General features: G+C 38.3%; 1 protein-coding gene across 1 annotated transcript; it reads left to right on the forward strand.

Moving 5' to 3' along the window:
• Positions 1 to 8,857: 8,857 nt before the first annotated feature.
• On the forward strand, positions 8,858 to 11,187 carry LOC126719356 (uncharacterized). The gene is made up of 4 exons (XM_050421924.1): positions 8,858 to 9,650; positions 9,735 to 9,905; positions 9,980 to 10,437; positions 10,516 to 11,187. Exons 1-4 carry the CDS (start codon positions 8,858 to 8,860, stop codon positions 11,029 to 11,031), a joined length of 1,938 nt encoding a protein of 645 aa, XP_050277881.1. The 3' UTR covers positions 11,032 to 11,187.
• Positions 11,188 to 14,849: the final 3,662 nt, after the last annotated feature.

A 14,849-nucleotide genomic window follows, 5' to 3' on the forward strand; every position in this document is an offset into this window, starting at 1 on the left:
AATAATTAAAAAATAATTATTATTTTAGATTTTTAAATATGTTTCGAGAGTTTTATAATTTAATTAATTGGAATCTGCTTATATTTTCAATAAAAAATATTCATTATTCAAATTAGCATGTAATCCATGCAAAAGTATGGATGTATTTTAAATTAAATATAATTTTTATTATAAAAATATAAATAATTAGTCAAATTATTAAAAAATAAAATAGCATGTAACATATGCATACATATAGATATATTTAAAATTAAACACAATTTTTATCATAAAAATATAAAATATTAATCAAATTATTTTTTTAAAAGTAAACATAATTAGTCACATATTAAAATTCTTACCTAAATTTGATACTATTTATGATCATTTATTTTCCTAATTTTTAACAAAATAGAATGTGTGGTGATTTTTATTGAGTATATGTGATTAGTTTTTTTTTTTAATTTTATAATTTATTAATATTATATTCTTAATATTTTGCAGTCATTAACTCACTTGGCAAAAAGATTAAAAAACTTAAGTGTATAATTATACTGTGGTCTCCATATAAATGTAGACACATGACGCAAAATTGAATTATAATTTCAAATTCTAATTGAACTTTTTCTAATTTCAACAAAGATATCTATTATTCAAATTAGCATGTAATTCATGCAAATGCATGGATACATTTAAAATTAAACACAAATCTCTAGCATCTAATTATCAATTAAAATGACATCAAATCTCTAATATGCTTATTTGTTTGGATGGTTTGCTTATGTATTAAGTGATATACTAATAAAAACTTAGCAAGTATCAATTATCAAGTCCTAAAAGAATAATAAATAAGTAGTAAAAAAAAAAAAAATTGTGTCAATAGTTACCATAATAGTATCATAAATGTGAAATTTTCTCAACATTTTGGTGGCAGTGGTAGCGGTGTCACTGGTACATTAATGGAATGAATGACTTTCACCAAACCAATCAGACTTGACTTCAGATCCCACCTACCACCATTTGTTAATACTTACCATCATAGTACCAAATCTCCATCTTCTGGTCCTTCCAGGACCGACCGATCACACCAAGTCTAAGCTACCAAACACTGATTTAGCAATTTGCTTTTTTTTGGACACTGTTGAAGCAAATATATTGTTGTGATTAATAGTCTAGACAGATGGTCCCTGTTATTTTTTGAGAGCAACGCTATAAATAAATAATTTTCACAATTTTTTTACAATAATTGAATTAGTAAACCTTAATTAGTTCTCATCTAGAGTTGTTATTAAGTTTACATTTTTACTTACCATTAACTGCTTAACCGCTTGTGACATAAACAAGTATCAAATTATTTGTGTATAGACTTTAGATTTCCTAGCTTCTAATTTTTTACTTTTTGGTTGTTATGTTATCAGGTGATTCAGGACCATTAACTCGGTTTAGCCCATATGCTAGCTGCCCTGGCCTTGTGATAGGAAAGAGCCCATCTCTATCTACTCCCACCTCTCATTCATGATTCAGGCCCAAAAATAAGATGGCCTGGATCCGAGTAATTTTTTTGCTTCTATAAAATCCTCTTATTCAGTAAAAATATAAATATATGTTTTCCCCTTAAAAAATAATTTAATTTTAAGTTTTTATCAAATTTACAAATCTATAATTTTTTTTTTTTTTTTAATTTTGAGAAGAAAGAGATTTAAAAGATATTAATTTCATCATTCTATTAATGTAAAGTATAATGTGCTAATGTGATTCTCTCAAATTTGGACGAAAATGATAGAGAGTGAGAGAGATTTAGTAGGTAAATATTTTATCAAAATCACAATTCTATTGTATGTTCTCTTCATATTCTCGATACCTATCAAATTTAAAGATGTTGAAGAATTAATAACTATTTTGTCTGCAAGACCTTAAATTTAACCTTTTATAAATCAAAATTATTTATAATGCATGCATATATAAATTATTTATTCATAATGTTCTTATTGACATAATTTTTTTTTTAATAATGTTATTGACGTGAAAGTTAACATACTAATTAAGTATAAAAGGTATGTTGTCCACGGCCGTGATTATAAAAGTAGATATTGATTAGTATCACTCTATATAAAGTTACTATTGGTATAGCTTAAACTTTTTTTTTTTTTTTTTTTTTTTTGAGAAACTGGTATGGCTTAAATTTTTTTTTTTTTTTTTTTTTTTTGAGAAACTGGTATAACTTAAAATTGACTCTTAATTATTGTTGGTAGTTTCTGGATGTAAATTTTTGCTGGAAGTTTATTCCCTAATTTATTGAGAATTAATTAAAATATAATTGTACATTGAAAAAAAATAAAGAAAAATTGCACTTGCACATAAACAAATAGAAAAATATAAGGGCCTGTTTGGCTAGCTGAAAATTGTATTGTTTTTTGTTTTTATTTTCAGTTTTTAGTGGATCCCACCATTAAAAAATTGGTTTGGTTTTAGCATTTGTATTCAGTTTCCATTTTCAGTATCCTAAGAGCTAGATTTTTTTTTTTTTTTTTTTTTTGAGAATGCTAAGAGTTAGATTTGAATACATAAAATAAATACAATTTTTCAATGTTTTGATTTTCTATGAATACGGAAACAGTGGCATATTTGTAAATATTGTGAGAATATAAAGTAATTGTTTTTTTTAATGGTGTGATATGTGTGAATGAGAAAAGTTACTTTTTTTTTTTTTTTAATAGAAAACAATGACCAAACCCAGGTATGATGTATTTTATACCCAAATTATGTATTCAAAATAACTTACCAAACACTACCACATGTGAAAATAAGTGTTTTTTTTTTTTTTTCTATATTCAAATTCAGAATTTGATTATAGAATAAAGAAAATGAAAACCGGATACATCACTTTTTGAAACCAAACAAGCCCTAAGTGTTTTTTTTAAGTCAAGTGGTCAAGCCCTTTCACTAATAGGTGTTGGGATTATTCCTCATCGAGACCAGGGATCTAAGTTTATCAACCTATACAAATTGGGGAAAAATTATACACTCCTAATGGTGAACCACGTCACTTATTCACCATTCCACTAAAATACTCTCACTTGTTTAAAATTGCTGAGTTAGTAATCAGTTTCTGCTTTAAAAAAAATTTCGACTCATCAATTTTAAACAAGTGAGAGTCTTTTAATGGAATTGTGGACAAGTGATGTAGTCTACCATGAGGACCTTATAATTTCTCCAAATTGGGGTGTACCATCTGCTAACTACCATAAATTCATTAAACATTGTGTGACAATTGATGAGCTCTATGACTTGGGGAGAAAAGAAAGGTGCCATTCTTCTACCACATATGGGGAAGGCCCGGGATGATTAACCTAAACTCAAGAAAACCAAAATTAGATATTTTTATCCAATTAAAACTCAAAATTATATACATTTCCTTTCATAAAATTACATAAAAACAAAAACTTACATGGCTTATTTTCCTAGTTACAATCTAAAGGAAAATTACAACAAGCTAGCCCTTTATATATATATATATATATATATATATATAAAATTCAAAATTTACAATAAGAGATGAGGAATTTGAAATTTGGTTGTCTTCATTGTAAATACTTTGAAGTGTCAATTGGTTAAGGTATAAGGCTCTTAGCATGACATGCTGACTTTTAATTACATTCTAAAAATAGAAATGACATAGATAAATTATTAATCTAAATCCTAAAATCTAAGCTTAAAGGCTATGTCACGATAATGGAAGTTGTAAGGTATTCATCTAGCCTGACCTTAAAATTGACCTTTTAAGGGTCCATTTGGTTGGGAGTGAAATAGGGAGGATAGAAAAACGGGAGAAAGAAAAGTGGAAAGAAAACTAATTTTATGAGTATTTGGTTGTAGAGAATGGGATTGCAATGGTGAAGCCAGATTATTTTCTTAGGGGGGGGCTAATGTATAAAAATATAGATAATTTTTTTTTTTTTTATTTCTCATAGAAATTGCAAGGAGGGGGAAGGATTTATTCAAAACCCAAGGGGGGCCATGGCCCCTTCTATCCCTCCCCCCCCCCCCCCCCCCCCCAATGAATGGGAGGATATAAAATTGGTAGGATCGAGTGTTTTCTCCCCAATCCCATCAAAATTCTATCTCTCCAAATTGGATTGAAAATAGAGGGGAGAGAAATAGTTGTAGTCAATGACTAAACTACCATATCCCCCTCTTATGTACTAGACATGCTTTTGCATTTTTTATTTTATTATTTTTGGGGGGGGGGGGGGGGTGGGGAATATTTTGCTATAAAGTACAACTTCTTTTGTTTTTGTAGGTGCTTTCTTTTGTTTGCTCTTCTTCTTTTCTTTTTATTTATTTATTTTTTGGTTTAACTGGACATGGTTTTTCTTTATTTTATTTTATTTATTTATTTTCCTGGTCATGATTTTTTTTTTTTTATAAAATAAATTTGGGGGATTGTCTTTTTATTTTTTGGTTGGTTGTTTGCTACTTTTTTTTTTTTTTTTTTTTGGAAAAAATTACACTTTACCACCCTAAACCATACCCCAAATTTCACTTTGCACCCTAAACTTTTCAAATGCACATTTTGCATTGTAAACTATAACCATTATTACATTTTGCACCGTAATATTAAATTTGCTGTTATGTCAGACGGAAAGCACAATCACATGCCTCCCATGTGACTCTTACTTAAGTGGCACTAAGCCAAATGACCTAAATATCCCTCTTCCAACTCCAGCAACAAACACCTCTCTCTCTTTCTTTCTGTTGGGATGGAGCCACCGGGAAAAGAGGGAAGAAGGAGATCAGTTGGGATGGAGCCACCGTGAAAGTCCTTGAGAGTCATCGTGTTTCTACTCCCTTTCTTCATCGACATTTTCCTCTTTCTCTTTTTCTTTCTGTGTATATGGAAACTTGTATATATATAGTTGTTTTGGATATGGTTTATTATTGGATATTATTAGGAGGAAATGGAATTGGAGCGATTATTTTTGCCTCTGCAAACTGCACTTTTCCACCTTTTTTGGCCACACACTGTCGCCCAATTCTCGGGCATGACATCCACAATCAAAAACCCACATACCATCGTAAAGCCACCAATTTTCGAGCATGAGATCCTCTGTCAAAAACCAAATCACAAACACAAATTCGGACCGACTAAGATCCACAGACACAAATCCACACTTTCTGATCAATGCATTCAGAATTTTAGATCACAATCACAACTCTCAACCGATCCATCGCCAAGATCTGTAGTGAAAGTGAGAGAGAGGAGATGAATCGTACCCAACCGATTTTGAGATCATGGATGCCACTGTGAGCTCTTGGAGTTGACCATACTAGTTCTGAATCATGACCAAAACAAAACCCAAATCGGACCCAGTACCATCGGCACCACCATCTGTGACCAGCCACCATCGCCACCCAGCCACCGTCGTTCACTACCCTCTATCTCTCCCGATCTGTGTGGATCGGTGCATGGAGAGACCCAAAACACCAAATCGTGAGTGAGAGGGAAGGACTGATACCGAGAATCCGTGTAACGTCTTTTGGGTCTTTGGACTTGGAAGAGGGCATTTGGGTCTTTTGACTTGGTGACACTTAAGCAATAGTCACGTGGGAGTCATGTGATTGAGCATTCCGTTCATAGTAATGCTAAACTTAATGGGAGGGTGGGAAGGGTAACAAATGTCATAGTTTAGAGTGCAAAATATTCATTTGAAAAATTTAGGATGTAAAATGTAATTCGGTGTATAGTTTAGGGTAATAAAATGTAATTTTTCATTTTTTTTTTTAATTGGGCGTCATCACCCATCATCCTATCGTGTCACATTTCATCACCATGTCATATAAGTATTCAGTCCAAATCAGCAAATGAAAAAAAATGTTATTTGCACCCATACTCAATAATAATAATAATAATAAGGGTAAATTTCACTAACTACCCCTGAGGTTTGGAGAAATACCAAAGAGGTCCAGAAGTTTTCAAAACTAACCCTTTCAGTCCTTTAAGTCCAAACGGACCTAACTGCCGTTATTTAACTTTTACACTCACTCAAACCTTTCTTCTCTCATCCCTCTTTCTTCTCACCCTCTCTGAATCCTTCATCCCTCTTCCACTCTTAGACCTTTCTTCTCAATCTTTCTAATTGCCTTAACCTTCTTCCACTCTCATACCTTTCTTTGACTCTCTTGTCCCTTTCTTCTCTCTCGTGGTCTTTGCGACGATGCTGTGGTGTGGGTTAGCAGCGTTCATGGGTTTCGGTGTGGATCGGTGTTGGTTCTCGTGGTCTTTGGGCAACGTCGAGCTGTGGGTAAACAATGTTTGCGAGTTTCGGTGTGGATTGGTAATGGTTCTCGTGGTCTTTCAGCGGTGTCGTGCTGTGGGTTAGCAGTGGTTCGTGGGCTTTGGTGTGGAAGCGGTGAAGGTTGTTTTTGGATTTTGGTTTGGGTTATTTGTGGGTCGATGATGGAGGTTGTTTGTGGATTTTGGTTTGGGTTATTTGTGGGTCAGCAGCAGAGGTGTGGGTTTTGGTTTGGATTGGTTGTGGGTCAGTGATGGAGGTTTGTGATTTTAGTTTGGGTCGACGACTGAAGTGTGGATTTTGGTTTGGATCGGTTGTGGGTCGGCGGTGGAGGTTTTTGATTTTGGTTTGGATCGGCGGTGGGTCAGCGGCGGAGGTTTGTGTATTTTGGTTTGGATCGGCAAGGTGGGTTTGCTTTGGTTTGAGCAAAGGTTTTGTGGGTTTGCTGTGGTTTGAGCAAAGATTTTCTCTTTGCTGATGAAGATGCTGAGCTTGAGAGCCATTGGTAAAGGGGTTTTGGTGATGGAGTGAGCAGTGTTTGTGAATTTGAGAAGATGTTTTGGGTTTTTGGTTAAAGAGAGGTTTTGATTTATTGGGTTTGGTTTTGGGATTAGGATTTTGAGTTGAGAGGCTGATTTTTTTTTTGTCACAGTTCTTGATGGATTTGTGATTTTTGTTGTGTGTTTTCCGTTTTGGTTGTTGGATTCATTCAAGCATTTTCTTTCCCTGTTTGTTTACTGAGAAAATTACAGGGAAGTTTCTATTTTTCTCAGTCAAGAAAGAGAAGAGAGAGAGATAGAGAAAGGGATGAGAGGAGAGGTTAACGGGGTTAGGTCCGTTTGGACATAAAGGACTGAAAGGGTTGGTTTTGAAAACTTCTGGACCTCTTTGGTATTTCCCCAAACCTCAGGGGTAGTTAGTAAAATTTACCCTAATAATAATAATAATAATAATAATAATAATAATAATAATAATAATAATAATAACAATAAAGAGCGAAAATTTAAAAAATGGCTAAAAAGTTATATTTGTATGCACTACTTTAAATTAATGCTCTCTTGCCAATCCTTGATCTATTTCCCTCTCTTCAAATTAATGAGGGAGTTACATGCACATTCACAACATTTTATTTATTTATTTATTTATTTTTTTTGAGAAACGCACATTCACAACATTGTGTGTTGATTTGGTGGAATTTTGGTCCGACTTCTTCAGACTTTATTGATCATGTGCAAAGATGTCTTTAGGTTTACTAAATGAAGTTATCTTAAGGAGTCGATGGTAGTTTGGGTGATAAATTTCTGGAAACTTGGATGAATATGGAGCTTGGTGCTTGGAACTTGGAAATGAACTATAATGTGTTTTCAGTGATTTTATAACTCGATGTGTTTGATGAAAATACTTTTCAATTAGATTATCCTGAGGGATTATTAAGATTTTAGATTTCAATTAATCATCAATTTTTAGAAAGATAATTAACTAAATATTATAAAATAACCATTATCCATTAGAATTATCCTACAAACGCTTAAGACATTTTTGTCTTTAAATTTAACCAATAAAATTTTGACTCATGACTAGTTAAAAATTAATTCTTTTTATAAATCAATCATGATGATTCCTTGATTATCAGTGGGTTGATAAGACTTGAACGTTGATCTTCGGGCTATCTCCTGTAATACCAAAGACACAGAATCAGAGGGGACCGGTGGTGACCGGCCAAAAATCCTCCGATGATCAAGTTAGTTTCTTGGAACTCTCTGTAACGAAGAAGTATTCTCTTAAAAGTAAGAAAATGTCTGAATACCTTTTTCCTTCATCGAAGAAGCCTTATATAGTGTGTGGAACGGTTATCTATTTGGTAACCGTTCCCAGTGTCGAGGAGTCCGGAGAATTGGGAGTAACCGCTGTGGAAGTTACTTAGGTCGGAGGGGCCGATGAACTCGTCCATCCATAGTAAGGATGGACGAGACCTTCATGAGGAGCTCGTCCACTTTTAGTCCATCCATAGCAAGGATGGACGAGACCTCCAGGATGATCTCGTCCACTTTTAGTGAAAGACGGACGAGATCATCTTGGAAGGCTTGTCGTTCATAAATGACAAGTAGATCTTAGAGGTATTAAGCTCGTCCATATACGGACGAGGGTCGCTGGTGCGCTTGTTGTTGCTTCTGTCGTTGGACGATACATATGGACGAATTATGGATTTGGGATAATTTGTGACACCATCAGTTGCCCCCTCGTCCATGTGAGTCGTCCAAAAGGTTGAACGTTCTTGGACACATTTGGTTAATAATTACTGTGCCACGTGTCCTTTTCTTATTAGAGACTGATTCCGTCGATTTATTTTTCCAAGGTAGATGCCACGTGTTGCTTCTGTATTGGTTGGGTCGTTTCGATTACCCAGGTCAGCATCCTATAAATAGTGGAATGCCTCCCTTGACCCTCCTCATTCCAGAAATTTTCTTCCTTGACATCCATCGTCTAGAGCCTCGTCTAGGAGTTCTCTGCGTCTAGAGTCTTCTTCCGTCTAGAGCCAGGTACTCTTCTTTTTCTCGTTTTTAGGTTTAAGTTTCTTGTTAGGGATGTCTGTCGCTTCCTCGTCTACAGATAGCCTTAATAAGGTTATAGACGAGTATTGTGATGATACGAGTGATAGATCTAGCTCTAGCAGTGCTAGTGATGAGAGTGGAGGAAGCACGGACGAGAACTACTCTTCTGGGGCCCCTGGGCTCCCTATTGAAGTCGTCCAAGAACAGCTTAGGAGAGCTTCTGGCTCTCAAGCTGGTTCTCCGTCCAATCCTACGGACGAGGTAGAGACCGTCTTCAGTTGCGCTGTAGGCGTCCATTCTAAGACGGACGAACAGAGGTTAGGTAACCTTAGGTCCTGGTATCAAATCCCAGACGAGTTTAACCCTAGGCTACCCGTCCATGGAGAGTGGTGTTGTGAGCCTCGTTTTGGAATAGGCGTCTATGAATCTTACTTCCTAGGTGGCCTTAGGTTTCCTTTAAATGCCTTTGCTAGGGAGTTACTAGTCAAATTAGGTCTAGGTGTTTGTCAATTCAATCCCAACGCATGGAGATTAATTATCTCCATGCAAATTTTGTGGAGGGAAGTTTTTGGTAGGGACCGTCCTCTTACAGTGGACGAGTTCCTTTATTGTTATAAACCTTCTGCCATAAGTCAGTCTGAAGGTTTTTACCAATTTACTGCTAGAGGGAATGATTGTAGGTTGATCAAGTCCCTAGCTTCGTCTGATAGGAAGTGGAAGACGGAGTTTATTTTTATTTCAGGCTTCTGGGCAGGGAACCCTGTGGACGTTGGCAGGGATCCCTTTCCTCCTTACACTGGGGACCTGGGGAACCTTCGTCCAGAAGGTACGTCCCTTCCCCTCGTCTACTTTTATTCTTCTATTTATTACATTTACAATTTCTAACCTTTGTTTGTTCATTGTTTTGTAGCTGCCAAACGTCCGTCCTTGAGCAAATTTCACCGTGACCGCGTCCACAGGGCCCGTCTACACGCAGACAGGAGCTTCCATTCCCTTGTCACGCTTAGGCGTCTGGCCAAGTGGGGTTTAGGTCCCGAGCCTTCAGACGAAGCTATAGCCCACGAAGTCACTGTGCGAAAAAGTAAGTTTTTAACTTAAACTTCCCTTCTTTTTCTTTTTTATGTATACATTCCTCATTTGTTCATCTCGTCCTAGGAATGTCAACAATGAAAGAGAACCGAGGAAAAGAGATCGCAGGAGAGGGGAAACGTCCTGAGGGTCAAGCCCAGGATCGTCCAACGGCTGGGGACAAAAGAAAGTTCTTGCCTAAGAACATTGACCTGGAAGGGCTCCCCAGTCGAAGAGATAAAAGGGTTAAACAAAGCTCGTCCAAGGTGGTCAAGTCCAAACCACCCTCGTCTCAGCCTGCCGTCCAAATAGTTGATGTGGACTCGTCCACTCCAGTTGAGTCCACCCCGTCCAAGACTCCTCCCAGAACTCCTGTGGCCAGATCTACCATGCCTGGCTCGTCCCAGCCTTCTATGAATATTATTGCAAATGAAGACCTGGCTTGGGAACGGTTCCAGATGGCCGTCAAGGACGAGGATATAAACATGTGCTATAACATGGGCTTGAAGGAATTTGAGCATTCAGGCGTCCATGACCTTTTCAAGGTATGCCAGTATCCCTCGTCCTTGTTTAGTTATTAAATTTTCCTCATTTAATCATTCTATGTTGTTCTCTGTTCACAGGCCATGTCGAAGTTTATAGCAGCGTCTAGACAGGCAACGGAGTTGGACAAGACGAGAGTCTTGTTGGAGACGAGGATTCAGGAGGTGAACGCTGACTGTAAGAAATGGGCTGGGTTTGCTGAAAAAGCTAAGGACGAGGTCAAAGAGCATAACAAGCTGATTGAGGAGCTAAGGACGGATGCATTGGAGAAGGAGACGCGCATTGATCACTTACAACAGGTGAACAATGAGTTGAATGCTCGTCTTTCCAAGGCAAGAGAGGACGCTGTGGCTGAGTTCAAGTCGTCCAAAGAGTATACAGACATTTTGGATCGCAATTATGCAGCTGGTTTTGAAGATTTCAGAATGGACGCTGTTGAAAACTTTCCTGAAGTTGATTTCAGCACAATCAAGCTTAACCTTGCTGTTGCCACAAGCTCTCTCCTCCAGACTGGCTCTGATGATGTCAACGTGGAAGACGACGCCAGCACTCAGCCTCCTCAGGACGAGCCTACAGTGAATGCTCCCCCTTCTTAGGACGAGATTTTAAACTTTGTAGCTTTGCTTTTTCTTTTTTTGTAACTTTTGTGTTTGGTCCTTTGTTTTTGGACCTTCTTTATGTAACAAGAATACATTATACTCGTCCATGGTTTTAGGACGGGTTTTTTAAGTATACTATTTCTGCTTTTCAAACTAATCAAGGGTTTTTGGACGTAGGATGTCCACCCTTTGAATGAAGTTTTATTTTATTTGCATGGATAAATAATTTCATTTTCTTTGAATGGACGAGTGATTTCATTTTCTTTGCATGGACGGATGCTGCTAAGCTATTTTACTCTTAGCTCGTCCATAATACATATTTTTCATGTAGTCTAACTCGTCTTAGCAGGTAGTATTTTTAATTAGTTTGATTCGTCTTAAGACTTGCAAACTAATTTTACATACCGTCTACTTATTTTGCCAACTTTTTGTCTCGTCCAGAATTTGGATTGTTTCAGTTGGCTTTACCTCGTCCATGAGTTGGACGAGTATGGATGTGGTTTCTTTTATTCAAGAAAATTTAGACGTTACATCTCTGCGTCCAGAGATTTTGTTCGTCTTGGATCTTTCAACCCTCTTGAGGATTGAATTGGACGACAATATCATGGAGAATTCACACAACATTTTGTACATAACATAAATATTGTTTACAGACAAGGCATATGCACACTGATGCCTTTTTATTTAATAAATACATACTTCATGACTTCGTCCATAACCACAACACAACTATAAAAAGTAAATCATAGTTTCAAACTTCACACACAAACAATACCAAACATAGTAGTATCAAGCAGCATCACTCATAATAGTACGCTAGTAGACAGATAAGACCCAAGTCTCGTCCATAGGTTCACTCTTACTGGTAATACCTCCTCAGGTGCTCCACATTCCAAGGATGTTCCAATTTTCTCCCGTCCAGGGCCTCCAGGTAGTAGGATCCTTGCCTTTTACAGTTGATTATTCTATAGGGTCCTTCCCAGTTTGGGCCCAACTTCCCATGTGCTGGGTTCTTGGTTGACAAAGAGACCTTTCTCAGGACGAGATCTCCTATATGGAAACGCCTAGGCTTCACCATCGCATCATACTGCTTAGCCATGAGGTTCTTATACTTTGCTGCCCTGTATTCTGCGTTTGCCCTTACCTCGTCTATTAGATCGAGGTTCAGACGAAGCTGGTCCTCATTATCCTTGTCTTGATACGTCATCACCCTGTGATTAGCCATATGCACTTCTGCAGGTATGACTGCATCGCTTCCATAGGCCAACTTGAAAGGGGTCTCCCCTGTAGGGGTCCTCACAGTGGTCCTGTATGCCCATAAAACTCCTGGTAATTCATCTGGCCATATTCCCTTTGCCCCTTCAAGCCGAGTTTTGATGATTTTCAACAAGGATCGGTTTGCTACTTCAGCCTGGCCGTTGGCTTGGGGGTGTGCAGGTGAGGAATAATGGTTCTGAATTCCAAAGTGTAGGCAAAAGTCCTTGAAGAGTGCATTGTCAAATTGTCGTCCGTTGTCAGACACCAATACCCTCGGCACTCCAAATCTGCAAACAATGTTCTTCCACACGAAGTTCTTAACATTCTGTTGTGTGATATTTGCCAACGGTTCTGCCTCCACCCATTTGGTGAAGTAATCGATGCCCACAACTAAAAACTTCATCTGCCTTACTCCCAAAGGGAAGGGACCCAAAATGTCCAATCCCCATTGTGCAAAGGGCCACGGTGCTACCATTGGGGTGAGGTATTCCGACGGTTGCCTGGGGACATTGCTAAATCGCTGGCACTGGTCGCAGACTTTAACGTATGCTTTTGCATCAGCTTGCATGTTCGGCCAGTAATATCCTGCACGGACGACCTTGTGGACAAGTGATCTGGCTCCTGAGTGATTGCCACACGCCCCTTCATGAACTTCTCTCAGCACGTAGTTTGCTTCGTCCGGAGCAAGGCACCTAAGGTAAGGTTGAGAGAAGCCTCTCTTGTATAGCACTTCATTCATAAGGACGTATCTAGCTGATCTCACCTTCACCTTTCTTGCTTCGTCCTTTTCTTCTGGTAGTCGTCCGTCTTTCAAATATGATATAATGGGAGTCATCCAATTTTCTCTGTGGTTCACCTGTTGTACTTCCTGGGCATCTATACTCGGCATATACTGAACTTCATCTGACTTTTCTAATGATTCATCTGCTGAGGCCTCTTTTGCTATAGTATCAGCTTCCACGTTCTCCTCCCTGGGGATTTGAACGAAGTCAGCTTTTTCGAACCTTTTCACAAGGCGCATCACCCTACTAAGGTATTTCTTCATTCGTCCTTCCTTCGCTTCATACATCCCATTCACTTGCCCCATGATCAGTTGGGAATCTCCCATAACACATATGGACTTGGCTCCCACGGACTTCGCCAATTCTAGCCCTTTGAGGAGGGCTTCATATTCGACTTCATTGTTTGTCGCTTGGTACTGTAAACGGACTTTATGTTTCAGTTTGTCTCCCTCTGGGGACTGCAGGACCACACCAATTCCTCCTGCATGCCGTGTAGACGAACCATCCACATGGACGATCCATCTCTTGCTCTCCTCTGCCTCATTATGACTTGGGGTAAACTCTGCGATAAAATCTGCTAGGGCTTGAGCTTTTATGGCATGCCTTGGTTGATATCTGATATCGAACTCACTTAGCTCCACAGCCCACTGGATTAATCGTCCTGCAGCTTCCAGTCTACTCATTGCTTTTTTGAGAGGATGATCTGTCATAACATTAATGACATGTGCTTGGAAATAATGCCTCAGCTTCCTTGAAGCTGTGATCAGTGCGAAGGCCAACTTCTCCATTTGTGGATATCGTCCTTCCGCTCCTTTCAATGCCTTGCTTGTATAATACACAGGTCTTTGGACTTTATCTTCCTCTCTTATCAATGCTGAGCTCACAGCATATGGGGTTACCGCTAGGTATAAATATAGTTCCTCTCCTTCCACTGATGGACTTAGCAGCGGTGCCCTGGTAAGGTATACCTTCAAATCTTCGAAAGCTCTCTGACACTCGTCGGTCCATTCGAATGCTTTTTTGAGAACCTTAAAAAATGGCAAACATTTATCAGTAGCTTTAGAGACAAACCTGTTAAGCGCAGCAACTCGTCCAGTGAAGGATTGGATTTCCTTAGTATTTTGCGGTGGCTTCATGTCCAGTATTGCTTGAATTTTATCTGGATTTGCTTCAATTCCCCTGTGGGATACCATAAAGCCAAGGAATTTCCCTGATGATACTCCAAAAGCACATTTGCTAGGATTCAGCTTCATGTGATACCGCCTCAATGTCTCAAATGTCTCCTGCAGGTCGTCTAGATGTCTTCCTTCGTCTTGACTTTTCACCAGCATGTCATCTACATAGACTTCCACATTCCGCCCAATCTGCGGACGGAACATGTGGTTGACCAACCTCTGATATGTCGCCCCTGCATTCTTCAAACCAAACGGCATCACTTTATAGCAGAATAAGCCTTGACTGGTGACAAAAGATGTCTTCTCTTGATCAGCCTCGTCCATTCTTATCTGATTGTATCCTGAAAAGGCATCCATGAAGCTAAGCAATTTGTGGCCTGCAGTTGAGTCTACTAACTGGTCAATGCGCGGTAACGGATAGCTGTCCTTGGGGCAAGCCTTATTCAGATCAGTGAAGTCAACGCACATTCTCCACTTTCCATTCGCTTTTTTGACCATTACTACATTGGCCAACCAATCCGGGTAGTACACTTCCCGAATGAACTTTGCTACCATCAGCTTTTGGACCTCGTCCTTGATTGCACTATCTCTTTCGGGGGCA

The sequence above is a fragment of the Quercus robur genome, chromosome 3 (genome assembly GCF_932294415.1).
Source record: "Quercus robur chromosome 3, dhQueRobu3.1, whole genome shotgun sequence".
Taxonomy (NCBI): Eukaryota; Viridiplantae; Streptophyta; class Magnoliopsida; order Fagales; family Fagaceae; genus Quercus; species Quercus robur.